The 18,416-nt window shown below is 36.7% G+C and overlaps 1 protein-coding gene across 1 annotated transcript in view; it reads right to left on the bottom strand.

Annotated features, from left to right (window-relative positions):
- The window catches only part of Ccdc81 (coiled-coil domain containing 81), a 39,044-nt gene extending 20,849 nt beyond the window's left edge, over positions 1–18,195 (bottom strand). Inside the window, exons 1-6 of the mRNA XM_046439382.2 lie at positions 17,822–18,195; positions 11,141–11,202; positions 9,624–9,777; positions 5,554–5,810; positions 3,190–3,269; positions 997–1,115 (exon numbers count right to left, since the gene is read on the bottom strand). Coding sequence (XP_046295338.1) covers positions 997–1,115; positions 3,190–3,269; positions 5,554–5,810; positions 9,624–9,777; positions 11,141–11,202; positions 17,822–17,900 — 751 coding nt within the window. The 5' untranslated portion in view covers positions 17,901–18,195. The remainder of the gene's footprint in view (positions 1–996; positions 1,116–3,189; positions 3,270–5,553; positions 5,811–9,623; positions 9,778–11,140; positions 11,203–17,821) is intronic.
- Between the last annotated feature and the right edge of the window lie 221 nt (positions 18,196–18,416).

Genomic DNA, 18,416 nt, shown 5'->3' on the forward strand with positions numbered 1-18,416 from the left:
TAGTTTTTATATAGGAAGTGATACGTGACTGAAGAGGGTGCCAAAAGGTGACAAGGACTGAGATGAGCTCAAGAAAAGGAAAGGCATTCCAGCTGGGAGGAAAAGAGTGAACAGGATACATTTAGGGCATACTAGGAGAACATACATAGGCAATTCTGCCCAAAGAAGTGTATAAAGGGAACAGAGGGGTGGGGTAGGAAAATGAAACCACAAATATCAGGCCAAAAGTTTACATGTGATTCTGTAAGCCACACTTTGAAAATTGACACCCACAAGCCAAAGTTTACCCATTAATATGTTTTGTTGGACCCAATCAGGCATTTTTTGTTTCAATATCAATTAGTTGTCAACATTCAGCAATTTTGTATCAAAGTCAGAATGTTTGCTTTTCTTGAAAAATGAGAAGATTTGATACTACTTGAACCACATTTTTACAAAGTACTAATATATTAGAGGAACAGTCCACAGGGCATGGTCTCTAGGACCCTTTCAAAATGTCTTCAAAGTCCTCAAATTATCTTCAAAAGCTTCAACCAAAACAACTTTTTACAACAAATTAAATGCATACACAGATAGGAGAATCCAGCTATCTTCTACCAACATTAAAGAGATAAAACTGCCACTTTTTTTCCCATAAAAAGTGTTATTTATGTGTTTCCCTGCCTTCTTCTATACAGCCCACTTCATGCATTTGTTACCTGCCTTGTCCCTGCAGGCATCTGAGTTTTTATGCCTACAGAGATACAAAGAGATAATAGTCTAGAAGTCTGAGAGTCATGGGATCTAAGACACATAAAATGGTTAAGGTGAGATACAGGATTCCAGAAATAGAGGTTTGTTAGAGAAAAGAACACATTGATTATTCATGAATCTACCTATTTACATTGGGCATATGAGTTGCTAAGAAATATGGCTGGGCACACGAGTTGCTAAGAAATATGGCTGGGCACATGAGCAGTAAAGAGTGACAGATTATTCCCACAAATCATGGCCTACCCTTGACATCTCCTTTTTCTGGCTGGTCTTTCACCTTGCTCTTTGTTTGTCTATTCTCTCTACCTTCTTCTGCAATGGTCTCCATAGGTGGTTTGTTCTCCGTCTCTTTGTGCTCAATCCTAGGAAAAAGTCAAGATGCTTGTCCATTACACTGGACCTGGACTCTCAAACACTCGCTTGCTGAATCTGAAAAGAGCCCTTTTCCTCCTTCAAGTGAGTGAGTGTTCTGATTTGCTGAATACATGTCATGAACTCACTCTCTTTGAGACTCATTCTGAGAGCCAACCAAGACCCGGACCCACTATACTGTGGGCTCAAAACAGCTTGTATATAAAGAAATTTCCTTGAAAGCCTCAGGTTAAGTTTTTGGTTTGGGTTTTAGTTTGAATTTGTCAATGTCCTTTTTAGTTCTGTAACTAGATATGAGGGTGATAGAGTTGTTGGCGGTTGTTGGATAACTTGAAGGCAAGAAATCACAAACAGGTAGACAGCATGCCTTATGCGAAGGACCTGAAAAGGTACACTGGGAGGGGAGGTGGTGTTCAGTTTGTGGTGTAGTTGTAGGTTCTTTGGTCTCAAAGACCAAAGAATTAGGGATGGACTAGAATTAGGGCTACAGTGGTATTCTAAGTAAATTCAGGGACCAAACTTCACATACATAAATACCAGCAAGCATTTTGAGTGTTTGAGTTCTCATGTCCACTTTTAGACTCTCAAATTGGCAAGCACTTCCATCTCTGTTTTTTGTTGGTTTGTTGGTTGGTTTGTTTTTACCCTCTGGAATTATTTTCCTCCTGGAGTGTATAAGCCAAAAATATGGCAAAGCCAGATTTTCCTTCCAAATGAATCAAAATAAAATGATTTTGAATTCATGGACTTATTTTCATTTATTTCTAGCATGGCTATTCATTACTTGGGTGGACATTTCACCTACAAGATGATGAGGGGGCTGGATTGACTACTCTCTAAGGCTTATTCTGGCCCTCATCACAGTTCTTAAGAGGTATGTATCAGACTGAGGTTGTGGCTCAGTGGCAGGGCACTTGCCTTGCACATGTGGAGCACTGGGTTCAATCCTTAGTACCACATAAAAATAGACAAAATAAAGATATTGCGTCCATGTATAATTTTTTAAAAAAAAATTAATGAGATATGTGTCACAAGGCTCTTCCAGGATGGGGTTGCTCCAAATCAACAAATCAAGAAGAGGTCACAGACTCCAAATCTATGAGAAAACACTAACTCTGGAAAGCTATTATTATCCACCAGAAATTCACAGTAGTTAATGTTATAGCAATTAAGATTAAGAAGATAATTAAGGGCACATAATAAATGGGTGATAATCATACTGAAAAATAAAACCAAAGCCTCCTGACTCCCATTCTAATGTTCTGAGTAGTGAACCATGTTGCTTCCATTGTTTATATATTTTTTAACTAAATCAATTTAGAATCTCTATAAAATGGAGGAAATTATAACAGTTGCAGTGAAGAGTAAATTTGAGAATATTGAGAAAGTGCTTTAACAGTAAATGGCATCCAGTAGGTGCTATATAGTAACTGTTATTACTACTATCATTATTATCATCATCATCACTATTATAAACATTGTCAGCAGCAGACTTCAGCAACACCCACCATACCCCTTGGGTAAAGCTGTTCCCTATTCTACCTTATCTTTTCAACCTGTTTAGTGGTAAGAAGAAGAGCTCAGATGGGAGATGGGCTAAGATGAGGGAAGAGAAAAGCAAAGGAAGAGGAAGTAGGGGAAACAGAGGGAAACCCAGCAGGGTCTAAGGTTTGTGGGGTCAGAATCTCCAGGTATTTGAGAGTAGTTTATAAAAGAAATAACTTGAAATTTAGAAATTTCAAATTTTAGAAATTCTAAAGACCACTGTATACAAGAAACTCTTCTTTGCTGATTCTCTTGGGAATTTATTGTACTTATTTTAGTATGCTACTTCCTTATTTAAAAAAAAAAAAAAAAACTCTTTATGGGAATTCCCTTCAAAACTTTTTGTAGGCTATAGCATTTATTCAAAAATAATAACTGTATTTTATTCTGTAATATATACACATATATGTACATTAAAAGGAGTATGAGTTGTATAGGTTGAGAAATGCTGCCCAATCAGATCAACAGATGAGCAAGGAGAGTTGGTACCTAGAGAAACCCTCAGAGCAAAGTACTCACCTTGGAAACAAAAGGACACTACCAGGCCGCCTCTTCAAGGCCTCTCTGCTTGACAACACCGAGTCCACAGTGTTGGGCCTCTGCAGAACAGAGAGAAAGTTACACCTGAGCTCTCAAAGATGAGGCTACCATGATACTCTTTGGTTGTTTTGTTTACCATTTTAAAGTCCAGAGCTCAAAATCTAGTGTGGAATAATTTTATTCTTCGGAGTAGTCACGCAGGGTTATTCCAAAGATGCTGTGTTTTCTCAAACCATCTCCTCTTTGGAAATTGCTTTGACAACTGACACCTTCCTTTAGACATCCTTGAAGGGAGACTAGACTTCCTAAATTTATCGAGGAATTTTTGAGCCAGTTAGCTAATTCTACCTTTGATCCAAAAAACTCTAAAATATACAGTTTAGAAAAGGGTTTTGGAGTCAAGTGGGCTTATGTTCAAGTCCCTGCTGTGTGACCTTGGACACTAGGGTTGTGGGGATAATAATAGGGTCAAATTCATAGGATTTTCATGATGTGCTCTATGTGAGTTTATAATAAGCACTCAACAAGCAGCAGTTGTAATTATTACACTGTAAAATAACCACTTTATTACATCATCAGGATAGAATGATTCATGATTTTTTTTTTAGTACTTGGGATCAAACTTAGGGCATCACTCATGCCAGGCGAGTGCTTTACCATTGTGCCACATCCCTAGATCCAAAAATTATCATCATTTTTGAATGAATGCTACAGCCTTTAAAAGACTTCAAAGGGAGTTCCCATAAAGAGGTTTTAAAATAATCAAAAAGGAGCATCACTGAAATAAATATAAAAGCTCCCAAGAGGACTATTCCAGGACAATTCTCAGGTTTAAGTTACAGAACATTTGAGAATAAAACAACCAGCGTTCATAGAGTTAATGAACTACTTATGAGTTCTCTGGTTACATGGCTACAGTCAAACTGGCTGCTTTACAGCCAGACTTCTCAGCTCCTTTAATGTGCTGATGGGCTCTGGGCCTCACCACTCTGTGTCTATGACAGTGATTGATATAATCAGCAGTTCTCAATCTCTTTTGGCCTCCAAACCCTTTTATCAAATAATATCTTCTCAGGACTAGTTCTTTCAGAAAATGTTCCTTAAAAGTTATGCTTTAGAATTCAACAAGCCAAGTAAGATTTTATCTTCTGTCTTGTAAACATATAGTGAAGCTCTAAAGTTCAGTAGAATGCCTCAAGGTTAGAGATGAGCTAGCCACTTTGGCCTTGCTTACAGATTTGCAAATCTTGCCTTATGTTTTTGTGGAAATGACAGTTTTTTTTTTTCATGTGTGTTTCTACTTTCTACACTCTTAGCAATCCTGTAAAAAAACCAAGTAGTGTAAAAAACACCAAGAGGCTCATTATATACAACCCCATCTCCCAAATCTCCATCCCAGAACTATATGAAGTGAGAAATGAGTAGAACTTAGCCATTTTCATAGACTCTTTTTTAAAAAATATAAATTTTTTTTAGTTGTTGATGGAATTTTATTTTTATTTATTTATATGTGGTGCTGAGAATTAAACTCAGTACCTCACACATGCCAGGCAAGTGCGCTACCACTGAGCTACAACCCAACCCCCTAAACTTTCTTTTAAAAAAATCAGACTTTTGCTATATGCTATTCTGTGGTAATTCAATGAATCATGTCAATTCTGTTAGTTCTCTAAGAAGTACATAAGGCACAAATCCTGTGGATTGACTTTAAACTTTTACTGCTATGTCCAACTTGGCATAAATTTCATGCCAGATACTTAATTGTTAACAATGATGATGTCAGTTACAAAATTTCTTCTATGTATGGCAAATTAAAAGCTAAAGACACATTCCTATGACTTGAATTCAATTTTGTCATAGACTTTCTTTAAACTAAAAGAATATATGTAGCAAAAACTAGGTAATGAGGAAGTCTGAGCTCAAGTCCCAGGGACTGCACCACCCGCACCCTGACCTCAGGGCTCCCACACAACCTCTGGCTCCCACTTTTCTCTTGTAAATCAGGATGATCATGCTATGATGCAGCTTTTATAATGTTTTGAGACAAATGAAATAAAATATGTGGAAGAACTTTTGAACTATAAGGTGCTATAAAATATCCAGAATTATGTTTCTATTACTGGTTATATTTCTCATTTGGCACTGACTCAAATTTAGTTTAAAGCTTCCTTGCCCTTCTTGTATTTTTCTCACAGAGTTAATCATCTATTGACAGGCATGTCCATGAACTTGGAGAAACTTACACTTAAAATATGTTAATATGTTTTTTCTTAATGATGTGACACCTAGATGATTCAGACCTACTGTTGGGAGAGGGGTTAGCAGAAGAAAACATCAATTTACGTTTGCTAGGGCTTTGATCAAAGTCCCACTTCCATCCATGTTACAAAGGAAGTCCTTATAAAATTTCATCTTCACTTTGCCATCTTTGATCACGAGGACCCCAATTCCTTTGAATGTAAACTCCACATTTTTTTTGATAGAAATGGATCGTGATAAAAAAAGTATTGTCTCCTTAACACATCCTTCCACTGTGTCCCTGTTAAATGGACTCTCCAGGGATATCATGATAAAATTAAGTGGAACAACTGGGATATCACCTAGAGGAGAAAAAGACAGTTAGGGTGGGAGAAAGGGAGTGGAGATTACAAACATACCATAGATACTCACAAATAATTATCTGATTCTCTCTTAGTACTCAATGATAGAATTGTCCATGTAAAATATTTATTTGTACCCAACGTGATATTATTATTGCAGACAACTAACACAACAGGTTAACACATATTAATCAGTACAGTTTTCCCAAAAAGTATACTGTTTTATCTTCAAAAGAAGAATAATTAGCTTTCTAAACATCACTCTAGACAAGCTTTTGGTTTCTTTCTAGAAGACAGCAATAATTGCTCAGCTTCATCAGAGTTTTCTCAAGTTTTCAGCCCCCTTATCTCCCAGGCCATGCTGCAGTAATATTTGCATATCTCCTTCAATTATCATACCATTTTTAAATGATTATAATATCTATAAAGTCTGTTTTGAAAAGATAGATTCAATAAAAGTTATCACACAAATGAAACTGGGTCTTATATATACATATAACTGAGAGATAGATAATCTCCAACTGGGTGAATTGAAGAAAGCTTTTCTTCCCTAATGATCCCATAATTGGCATTGCAAAAGAATAAGTTTATATCTAGTTTGAAAGGAAGCACAGGATCTATTTGACCTGAAGAGATGCAAGTCCCACAGTTAAGAAAAGGGGTAAAACCAAAAAAGCATCAAGATGATAAAGCCAAAGAGAGATAATAACAAGGCCCATTGATGGAGGAACAGGACAGAAATAAGATAATAATATTCTAAATGGTCATTCTGTAAAAACATGAATTATATTTTCAAATGTCTAGTATTGCTGAGTGACAAGGGTTAAAGCTCTACAAGACAAAAGCTTCACTATACTAGTGACTATATTGTGTCTCCCTCACAATTTAATAATTCTACTCTACCTCCCTCCATTTATTTCTGTTTTTAAATATAAATTTCTTAAGAGAAAGCCAGATTTCCTGCCTCTGGATTCTCCCTCCACTCCCCTCACCTCTCTGCAATCTATCTTCCAGTGCTCTCATCTCAATAAAGACACTATCTCTCATGAGAGACAAGCCAAAGGATACTTGCAAATCTCATCTCTCCTGTCTTCTCTGTAACTCCTGATGCCTGCACTCTCTTTTTTCTCATACCTATGACATCACGCTTGCTTCTCTGGTTTCCTTCTCCTTGGTCTCCTTTGCTGGCTTCTCTCCTCTTCTACTCCTTATTATACTTAGGGTTTTGGGTTTGGTTTATTAATTTATTTTACAGTATTTTGTTCGTATCTGTGTCATCTTATTTTATATCCTTTCTCCTAGGTAAACTTATTCAAATCTTGATCTCTGGTCTTCACCTTTCTCCTAAGCTCTGGAATTATCTCTACCTAAATATCCCTAACAAGAATCAAAACTTAGCATGTCCCAAAGCAAATGCATTGTTTTATCCACCATCACCACCACCACCACCTGCCTTTCATCTTCATTTCCTATGGTGATTAACAGCATTAGCATCCATCTGTTCTCCAACCAAGAAATCAGTTGTCCTAAATACCACTCCACCTCTTGCTATCCATTTCTCTCAATCAGCCCTGTCTGTTCTACATCTGAAATGTCTCAGGAATAGAACCCCTCATTTCCCTCCTGATGTCACTCCCTACATTCAAGCTTTTACCTTATTTCACCATAATCAAAAGAGCTACCTTCCCAAACTAAAAACTGGAACAAAACTGAAAATTCTCTGCTCAAAACCTTTCAATGGCTCTCAGTGCCTACAGGATAGATTCTTAAGTCGTTACAATAACACAACTAACCCCTATCTGCCATTTTTATCTTACTTCTCTCCTTCTGCTCCTACTCAGATATGCCCATTACTTCTTTAATGGGCTTTACTCTTTCCCATATTCTTGACTTGTTCACACCAGTCCTGGAACTGGAATATCTTCCCATAGCTTCTCTGCCAGCAAAAGCCTACTATCTTTTTTTTTTTTTTTTTTTTTTTAGTACTGGGGATTGAATACAGGGGCACTCTGCCACTGAGTTACATCCCCAGACATTATTTTTGGTATTTATTTTGGGACAGGGTCTTGATAAGTTCCTAAGGCTTTACTTGAACTTGTGGTCCTCTTGCCTCAGCCTCATGAGTTACTGGGATTACAAGTATGGACCACCACACCCCACCATCTTTTAAGCCTCCTCACATGTCATCTTAAACCACGCTTCCCCAAGCAAAGCTGGGCATGATCTCTTCTGGGCTCCCATAGTGTCCAATCCCTTTCTGATCAGTGCTGCTCCCTGATCCTGGTGCTGGGGATTGAACTCAGCATTCTACCACTGAGCTACATCCCTAGTCCAGTGCTGCTTTTATAACATTTAATCATGCTGCATCATTTGCTAGTATATACTTATTAGCTATGATAAGATCTTGAGTGCTTCAAAGCAAAAACTACATCTTACTAATCATTAAAAACGAGTAAATGTTTGATTAGTTATCTGATTGATGAATGATAAGGAATCATAACACCAAAGCTAAACTGTAGACAGAAATGTTCTTTTGAATGACTTCAGTTCATTACATTTCATTAATTCCAAAATTCTTCACTCTCTAAAAAAGTTAATTTTTTCACTATATTAAAATATCAAAGATGGAAAATAAGTTCTAAATCTAAGGCACCATTGGTTTTGCAAAAAAAAAAAAGAAGAAGAAGAAGAAGAAGAAAAGGAAAAAATGACTTTATCTTCAATTCCTTTGGTAGGTTTTTGATGAAACATATTTCTTCTGTTATAAATGTTAGGCAAAAATGGCTTTAAAGTTTATCAAACCCACTGTAGTGAATATATTCTAAGTACAGTGTGTTGGTATTTTGTTTTTTCATCAGGAAAGCCATATATTGAAAATTATAATTTTCAGAAAGTTATAGTTTTTCACCTCTGCCAAGGGGGATAGAACACATCTCCGTTTATCCATCTCTGAGTCTGATGCAGGAGGAGATAATAAGTGAGGTCAAAAGGAACACAGCTGGGAATCAAGAAGTAAACCCCAAAGTTTGCTAACCAATCATGGCATGACACCCACATGCTACAGCTAGATACCTGTCCTGTGGAAGGGATTGTGTCTTTTTTGTTTACCATTATAGCTCAAGCACCTGCAACAAGGCTTGATACAGAGTTGGCGCTCAGTAAATGTTTGCAGAAGGAAGACTGTTTTTTTTGTTTGTTTGGTTAGTTTTGGTTTTGTTTTAGTTTTTGTTGTTTGCAGTCCTAGGGATTGAACCCAGGACTTCACACATGCCAGGAAAGTGCTCTCCCACTGAGTTACAGTCCTAGCCCCCAGAAGGTTGGATTTCAGGATATGAAAAAGGTATAGAAGGTATGCATAAAATATGGAATTATTCAACTTCTAGATTTGTATAACAATAATTTAAGTTATATATGATAGAATCACATTTATTTAACTTTTTCACAGCTAATACTGACTCTAATCCTGCCAACTGGAGACCCTAATTAAATTTCTCTTTATTATAATCACTCTACATTTCTTTGGATCTGAAATACAAATAAGAGTCTATACAACTCTGTGGCATGGTTTTCAGGTAAATTTGCCTTCATATCCCATCACCTATTCTCATACCTGCCTCTTAAATTACTGGGGTTTAAAATGACCTGCAGAAAGACACTATCATATTCCCATCCCAGTCACAACCAAAGGTACCATGTGAAATGTGAGTCCCTCAAACTAGAAACCAATGAAGCAGCACTGGCCAAGCTTTGCTCTTTCATTTTTATCCCAGGCCAATAACATTCTGGGAAAGTCTTAAATATAATATGATTTACCAGGAGAATAAACTTTGTTTTGACTGAGCCCATGAGTCTGCAATAACTTCTCTGCCATGATAAACACAGGCCTCTGAATTAGAATAAACTTGTTTCCCATTTCAAGCTTTTGTCTCGTGAAAGTGAAAGTTCCAAATCCTGAAATATGAACTCCCTGAAAGAAAGAAAGAAGAGGGGAAAAAGCAATAAACATAATTAATTGAAGGAGTAAAGAAAAATAGTCCTACTGTATCTAAACTCATGAAGAGAATTTAAGCTTAGGCCTTAAAAATCCAATAATCTCTACAACCCTTATAGCAGCTGTAGCATTTTAAGATTCTAAATTTCCAAATAAATTTAGTCTAAAGTGTAAATATATTGATCCATAATGTTTTTCAGACATCAGATGTCTCATCTCCATATCATGAAAAGGCTGTGAGGATTATGAAAAATTGCATTAAAGCCTTATCTTTTTGAAATCTATATCTAAAATTACTCTTGTCCTAAATTGGTATGACTTTTAAATTTTAATCACTTGCCATTTAAGGCTTCTCATTCTTTCAGATTTTATGTCTCCTACTTAAAAGCAGACAACCCAGCATTCAAGGCATATGCTGCAATGTAGTGTGGTCTTGGCTGACAGATAGTAGCAAATGTTTTTGGCCCTCAAACTAGGTTTTCTGTCTCTAGGGAGATAATATACGTCTAGGATTACAAACTCTACTGCCTCATTACAAACTCTACTGCCTGCGGGAGTCATAAAAGAATGCAAAGGAGTCTAACTAGCCAGCCAGGGGACTGGAAGTGTGGAGTGTAGGCCTTATCTGAAGAGGAGAGTCCATCATGGGCTCTAGCCAAGTGTCATCTGCAGGAATGGAAGACTGCTGTTGTTAAATCTACTGATTTTCAAGAAAAGGGAGGGGAGAATTCAACAATTTATATAAACTCTCCCAATTTTAAATGATGATAAGTAATTCAAATTCTTAAACCAAATAATAATAATAATAATAAATTTGAAGGGCAATTCATCCAATGGCTCTAATAAAGTTCCACAGCTTCCTCCCAAAACTTTTGTCAGTTCCATGGCTTCCAAACCCAACCTGACAGGAGGAAGTAGTCTAGCCCTGGGCAAAGTTTCTTATTTTTGGCAAGTTTTGTTCCTGAATGTCTTCATGTAATTCAATTAAAATCCATTCCCCATAAGGAAGCAAGACAAGAAACATTATATCCTTCCACAGCTGTGTGGGAACTATCAGGTCACAAATAGAACAGGCCTAGTTTTACACAAACCCAGGCTGATTGGCATTACACGTTGTATCACTAGAACAGCAGAACTTAAAAAATCATTACCTAGGGAAAAAAATCCACATTTGTTAAACCTACTCTCCACAAGCCCTAAGTGTGAACATCACAAAATCACAGCAATGACAGTTAAATTGGGTGGCTCTGAAGCCTACATTTATACCACTCCTGGCAAATTATACAAGACTACGTAAGGAAGAGCCTTCAAATCCCGACATTAAAAGTATAATTCCTACCTTGTGCAGGGCTAGCTGCCGCTCCACAGACTCTGAAACATTCCCCCAAATAGTAGAGACTTCTGAAATTCAAAAGAAACCAAAATACTTTGTGAGCAACCATGTGATAGGATCTTAGTGCTAACAAATAAAGTATAAATATGAAATGCAGAATCAAATGACAGTAATTCCTAATTAATCTAGAATTAACAGAAAATAAAGTCAGTCTCCAAAGTTAGTTTGGCTAGTAACTCATGCTCACCCCTTTAGGTGTGATTTTAATAACAAAAACAATAATAATAATATAGATTTTTTAAAGAAAATTTTTCTGGCATAAAGGAAATAGTCACACATTTCCTTTTATCCTAAAAATGAAGTTAACCAACCATAATCTAGTTTTTTCTCAATGACTCATTCAAAAAAACGCTCATTATATGTCTACTCTGCTATCTAATTAATATAAAAAGTTATTCTCATACCATTCTATAACATGGGAATTAGGCCAAGGGCCACTTAGTCAAGAGTGGCTGTCATCTGAGTATTAACTGTGCCTACACTTCTACTTTTGTTAGATTCTCCAATCTAGTGTACATTCTCATTTTTCACAGTGAAATTGCCAGCTCTCACTTTTCTCTACTGCTAGTGCTCTGCAGACCCCCTGCCAAGTTCTAATTCACTGCTTTTAGTCTGCTGTGTTCTGAAAACAACAGTATACTGATATTATGTCTAGAATAATACTTTTTAAAAAAACAGACCTTGGAGAAGGGCCCAAGGGTTTTGCTTTAAGTTAATGGGTAGATTTTGCACTATCTACTGTGATCAGAAAGACACCTTCTATGTTTATTTTCTTGTCTCATGTTGTGGTTTAAAAAAACTGTGGTAGAAAATAGGTAGTTACCAATAACTATAATGTTAATGAGCAATATAAATATATGCTCTGGATATGCTTAAAAACATGGAAAATTATGTCTATGTTGACATCTCCATTTCCAAATATAAACTTGTGCTTATTAAAGACACTTTCCAATGATGAACTCTACGTGAATCTAGAGTATTACGTTTTAATCCTCAAAGTAGAAAATCAAGAAAGGTGACATTCACCAGACTGCCACTTTGGGACATACATGAAGTTGGTGACAAAAGCCAATTCTTTCCTCACTTTGACAACTGCTTGATTTATTGGTATCATTTTTTTCCTTACTGGTTTAAAATACTAATTAAGCAGGGAAATTGCAACCTTTTAATCCTAGCAAATAAAGGTAATAAATATTTTCATTATTATGCGAGGGAAGGGGCAGGTTAACTGGACGAGAAGTAGCAGTTATTCTCATGGGAATAAGTTTGATGTTGGAAATTTAATCACCCGCCAATGAAACCAGGGCTGCATGCCACAGCGAGCACAAGGGCAAAGATCCTGCCCTTCCTCTAAATCTTGGATGTGTAGTTTCTATAACTAGGTGTTTCCCACACTCTGTCCACCCTCCTACTGCTTTCCCCACTCCTGCCTGCCCCTATATCCAAAAGAATTCTCCTTCTGGCTGCTAAGAACTAAGAAGGTCTTTCAACCAGACCAAACTGTATACTGGGTTATAATTTTTATTCTAATCAAAAATGTCATTAATTCACTAATAAAAATCTCAGTATCCAGATTTACTCAGAGAATTTTCAAAGTTATTAAGTCAAAACTTAAAGTTTATGACTAAAAGTGTTTCACCTAGACATGCAGCTCAGATTTCAGGAAGCTAACAACAGAAGAAATGACTTATTAAGGCCAGGAGAAACTGTATAGTTTGCAACCAAACCCTAATGAAAAGAATTAACTAAGCTTTTCATTTGTATGATTTGTTTAAGTTCCCCCTTAATGTTTTACTCCATGAAATATAAAAGGCAAAGTTGTACAAAAGCAGACTTAATTGTTTTAAATGAAATTTGGTTTTTTTTTCATTGAACAAAAAAGGAAAACGTGTATCCACACTCTCCTTAGGAAGTTTTTGACCCCTATAATTGTGATAGATTTGTAAATTATATAGATGGTGATTTATTCTTACACTCCAAATTTTCAGAGAGGACATTATTAAATCTCAAAATGAAAAGAATCTCAATCCAGTCTAAAAAGCAAATTAAATAATATACTACTCTTTTATATTTTAAGGAAAGCTGGATTTCTTATTTGTTTTAATCATGAAATACCAAAAATCACTGTTATAGAGAATTATTTCTTACATATACCTTTCTGCATTCAATTCAACCTTCATTTCACTTCAAATTCTAAATAGTTTATAAACTCAAACCATATTTTCAATCACAATGACAAGTATCTTATCATTATAAAACGAACTAAGCATATATTATGTAAATTGAAAAATAACATGCCAGAATAGATATTAATATCAAAAATTTTTAAATATCAAAAATTAAAATACAATCATCTTCTAAAATTAAAATATTCATGTAAAAACAGAACAAAATATTCAATAATATTAAATACTATGTCACAGAGCATAGTACAAAGGAAAGAGCCATATGCTGCATGTTAGGCCTAAGCCTTCCTGCCTCTGTGGAATTAATGGTTTCACTCAGTTTACCTTTGTAAAATCATGACAGGACCTTGTAAGCACTATAATTACATAATATTGAACTTTGGTGAAACACAAAAGCAGTTGGAATACACAGTGAAGAACAAATGCAATGATGAAGTTCATTCATATTTTGCTGAGGTTTAGAGTTTATCTTCCTCTCTTTCCATTTGTGGAATATTAACACAGTTATTTTGATTTTAGCTTTGTCATACATCCAATAAAGCCCTTGCTAAAATCACCACTGGTCAATACATTCAATGAGCATGTCGATTGTTCATCTCTTCTGATTCCCTCCATCAGGTCTGACACTATTGATCACGCCCCTCCTTTAAGCAAACCTCCTTTTGACTGTCATGTCACACTGTTTCCCCTTGTTTCCTCTTACCTCTCTGGCTATTTCTTCTCAGTCTCCTTTTCAGGCTTATCCTCCTCAAGGATGATCCATTAAATGATGAGGTTTTTCAAACTAGGACCCTAGGCTGCTTCCTCTTTAGATATTCTGCTTAAGCATTCACATTCATGCCCAGTATGATTCCCAAATGTTTATTTATAAGTCCAGATTCTTCAAACCCCTATCTCTAAGGTTATGAACTTATGTATTTGATCCAACTACCTACAAAGTCCCTTCAACTTGTCCAAAATCAGGATCCTTGTCTATAAGAAACCCACTTTAAAGACATAGATTAAAAGTAAATGTATAGTATTATAATATGTCAAAATACACTCTACTGTCATGTATATCTAAAAAGAAAGAATAAAAGTAAATAGCACTAAGTCAAAAAAAGAAGTAAATGAATAGAGAAAAATAGATCATGCTAACACTAATCAAGAGAAAATGAGTAACTATTAATTTCAGATGGAGAAGACTTCAAATCTAAGAAAGCTATAAGGGATAAAGAAGAGCATTATATAATAACAAGGTCAATCATTCAAGAAGATATAATAATCCTTACTATGAATTTCCCTAAAAACAGAACACCAAATTATATAAGGTAAAACCTAAAAGAACTGTAAAGAGCAAAAGATTAATCCACTTTCGTGCTAGGAGATTTTGAATCTCTTCTATCAGAAATGGACAGAACCAGCTGAGTGAGGTAGCACACACCTATAATCCCAGTTACTTGGAAGGCTAGAACAGGAAGATGGCAAATTTAGCAAGGCTAGCCTCAGCAAATTAGCAAGACCCTCAGAAATTGAGTGAGGCCAAAAACAACAGTGAGACCTTGTTTCAAAATATAAAACAATGGCTGGGTTTGTGGCTTGGTGGTGGAGCACTTGCCTAGCATGTGCGAGGCCCTGGGTTCTATTCTCAGCACCAGAAATAAATAAATAAAATAAAGGTCTATTGACAACTGAATCTTTTTTAGATTTTAATTAGGTATATATGACAGCAGAATGCATTTTGGTTCATTGTACACAATTGCAGCACAACTTTACATTTCTATGGCTGTACATTTATACAATGTAGCATCGCACTATATGTGCAGTCATACATGAATCTAGAGTAATGATGACCATCTCATTGAGCATCTTTCCTACCCCCATGCCCCTTTCCCATCCCTCCCTCCCCTTTGCCCAAAGTTCCTCCATTTTTCCCTTGTCCCCCACCATTATGGATCAGCATCCACTTATCAAAGAGTACATTCCGCCTTTGGCTTTTGGGGATTGGCATACTTCACTTAGCATGATATTCTCCAACTCCATCCATTTACCTGCAAATGCCATGATTTTATTTTATTTTAATTCTGAGTAATATTCCATTGTGTATATATGCTACAGTTTCTTTATCCATTCATCTACTGAAGGGCATCTAGATTGCTTCCACAGCTTAGCTATTGTGAATTGAGCTGCTATAAACATTGGTGTAGCTGTGTCCCTGTAGTATGCTGATTTTAAGTCCTTTGGGTGTACACCAAGGAGTGGGTTTAGCTAGTCAAATGGTGGTTCCATTTCAAGTTTTCTAAGGAATCTCCATGCTGCTTTCCAGATTTTTTTAAATTTTTTTAAATAAACAAATAATAAAATAAAAAACAAAAAGGGCTGGAGATGTAATTCAGTGGTAAAGTGCTGCTGGATTAAATCCCCAGTACAAGGAAACAAAAACAAAAAAAAATGAGCTACCACCACACACACCTAATAGAATAACCTAAATCTAGAATGCTGTGATAGTAAATGCTGGTACTGACGTGGAACAACAGAAATTTTAACTGATTGCTGCTGGAGTGCAACATGGTACAAACCCTTTGGAAGTCAGCCTGGCAATTTTTTATTCTCTTACCAAACATTCTAGCAATCATCCTTCTTGGTATTTATCTAAGTGAACTGAAACGAATATCCACACAAAATCCTACACACAGATGTTTATGGTTGCCAAAACTTGGAAGCAACCAAGATGCCTTTCAACTGGCAAATGGATAAAACTGTACTGCATTTGGGTGACCAAATATTATTCAATACTAAAAAGAAACGAGCTAGTAAGCCATGAAAAGACATGAAGGGAATTTAAATGTATATTGCTAAATGAAAGAAGCCAGTTTTAAAAGGCTACATACTATATGATTCAAACTATATAACTTTTTGAAAAGGACAAACTATGGAGACAGTAGAAAGATCAGTGGGTGCCAGGAATTGGAGGCTGGGGTAGGGATGAATAGGCGGAACACAGAGGACTTTGAGGTCAGTGGAAAGCCTCTATATGACACTCTAATGATGGATACAAGTCATCTTACATTTGTCCAAACCCATAGAATGTATAAGACTGAACCTGACTATGATGTATCAATGTAGGCTCATCAGTTTTAACAATTGCACCACTTTCTGTGTGGGATGATGATAACCCAGGAAACTATACATGTACAGGGATAGAGGGATGGGAGAAATCTCTGTACCTTCCTCTAAATTTTGAAAATTTTGCTTCAAAGTTAAAGCTGTTTTTAAAAACAGACTAAAAAATAAAAGATTTAGAGCTGGAGGAGTAGACCAGTGGTACAGTGGTACAATACTTGTCTGTAAGGCTCTGAGTTCAATCCCCAGAACTGAGGTGGGCTGGGGGGACTTCTTATTGTACCATTTTTCCTCTTCATAGCACTTTCCTCAAATGTAAATACACATTTATTTGTATGATTATTTGATTAATGTGTACTTTCCTCACAAGATTGTAAATTTCAAGACTTTTAGTCAACATCAGTTCTCTAGTGCTCAGTACATAAATAAGATTTCAAAAAAGTATACACACACATATATATATAATTTATAAATATGGCAAATATTTTAAATCCAAATACTATCTTTAATACTTCTCTTAGAATTATTTTGGTAGGAAAAATTAGGAGTGATTCAGGAGAAGGAAAAAGAAGAAGAATTCATGACCATTTATTTTGTCCCCTAAAATCATTTGGTTAAAATCTGGACAATATGTCTAAGTTACACTGGCTTGATAATAATAATAGCTTCCACTTCTGGAACACCTTTCTTCCAAAGGGCTCCTATTGCTTACAGACAGATCTCAAAGTCTACTTTGAGGCAACTAAGAAACTACAGTAAAAACAGATTGTGTTGCCACTAACCAAGCTTGGAGAGTCTTCTATGAAAAGCTGCCCAGGTCCCCTTTCAAACAGTTATCAAATATTTTTTATGATCATTTCATTTTCTTAACAAAACTGCAAGATGTCAAGGACAGCAAAAGCAACGGTGCCTTTGCATGAACTCTGAAAAGGAGCCATCTAAAAGTTCCTGTGCAAAAATTTTTCTCTAGGTATCCACAAGGGTTTCCATCTGTCCCAGTAGATGAAATGGGATGGTTGTTTTTAGCTAGCATTTATTTGTGGTAGTTCACTAGCTAAATACTGTGTGTGTGTGTGTGTGTGTGTGTAAAATACATATAAATATGTATTATTTCGTTTAATCAAAACCCTCATCTGCCTCCATTCCCTGCTTACGACAGCCAATTAAAAATAAACAAATGGTTAATGTGATACCTAGCTAGTTAACAAAGTAACCTAGCCACTCCAAGTCAGGCTGGAGCCAGGGAATAGAAAAATAAGTATTCTACCTCACCATTACCCCACGCCCAAAAACAGGTGAAGGTCCAGTGTCTCCAGAGTCCCCACCCCAAGCCTCTTACCCTCCTGGCTCAGCAAGGGCAGCGTGGGCAGCACCTGCCTGCTCAAGTCCTGAAGAGCAGGAATGATAGTGTCCAACATCCTCAGTTCCCAATCAACTGGATACTGGGTCCCTGATTGGTCTCTTTTCTTCCTTCGTTATATGGAGTTTGTGCCAAAATGATTTTCCCACCTTTCAGCCCTTTCTCCGCAGAGCTTAGGATAGGCTTTAAAAATAAAAATTTCCAAAATCTTGAACTTCGTTGATTCTTTTTCTTTGTGTCAACTTAAACGTTGCTTCTCCCTGTCTCTGCCCCTAATCTGGCTCTCAGGCTGCTCCCACCACAGAAAGAGCAGAAAGGCAGCCCGGCCCTGAGCCAACGGTGTGGGAATCCGCGCCCACCCGAACCGTGACAGACACCGTGAGAGGGTGGGCGGGAGCCTGGAGAAGGAGAGGCCCTGCTGAGCTAAGGAAAGAGCGCGTTGCTAGGACACGACAAAGGGTTGCCCCAGCCGGGACCTCGACGCCCGGACTCGGCCCCGCCCCCTAATATGAGCCGGCTTCTAGGTTGCCGGGTAATTCCGGAGCTCGAGTAAGCGAGAACGGAAAGAAACTTA

This window comes from Marmota monax, unplaced genomic scaffold (assembly GCF_021218885.2).
Source record: "Marmota monax isolate L192 unplaced genomic scaffold, Marmota_monax_Labrador192_F-V1.1 WCK01_AAM20220418_F8-fsc00096, whole genome shotgun sequence".
In the NCBI taxonomy this organism is placed as follows: domain Eukaryota; kingdom Metazoa; phylum Chordata; class Mammalia; order Rodentia; family Sciuridae; genus Marmota; species Marmota monax.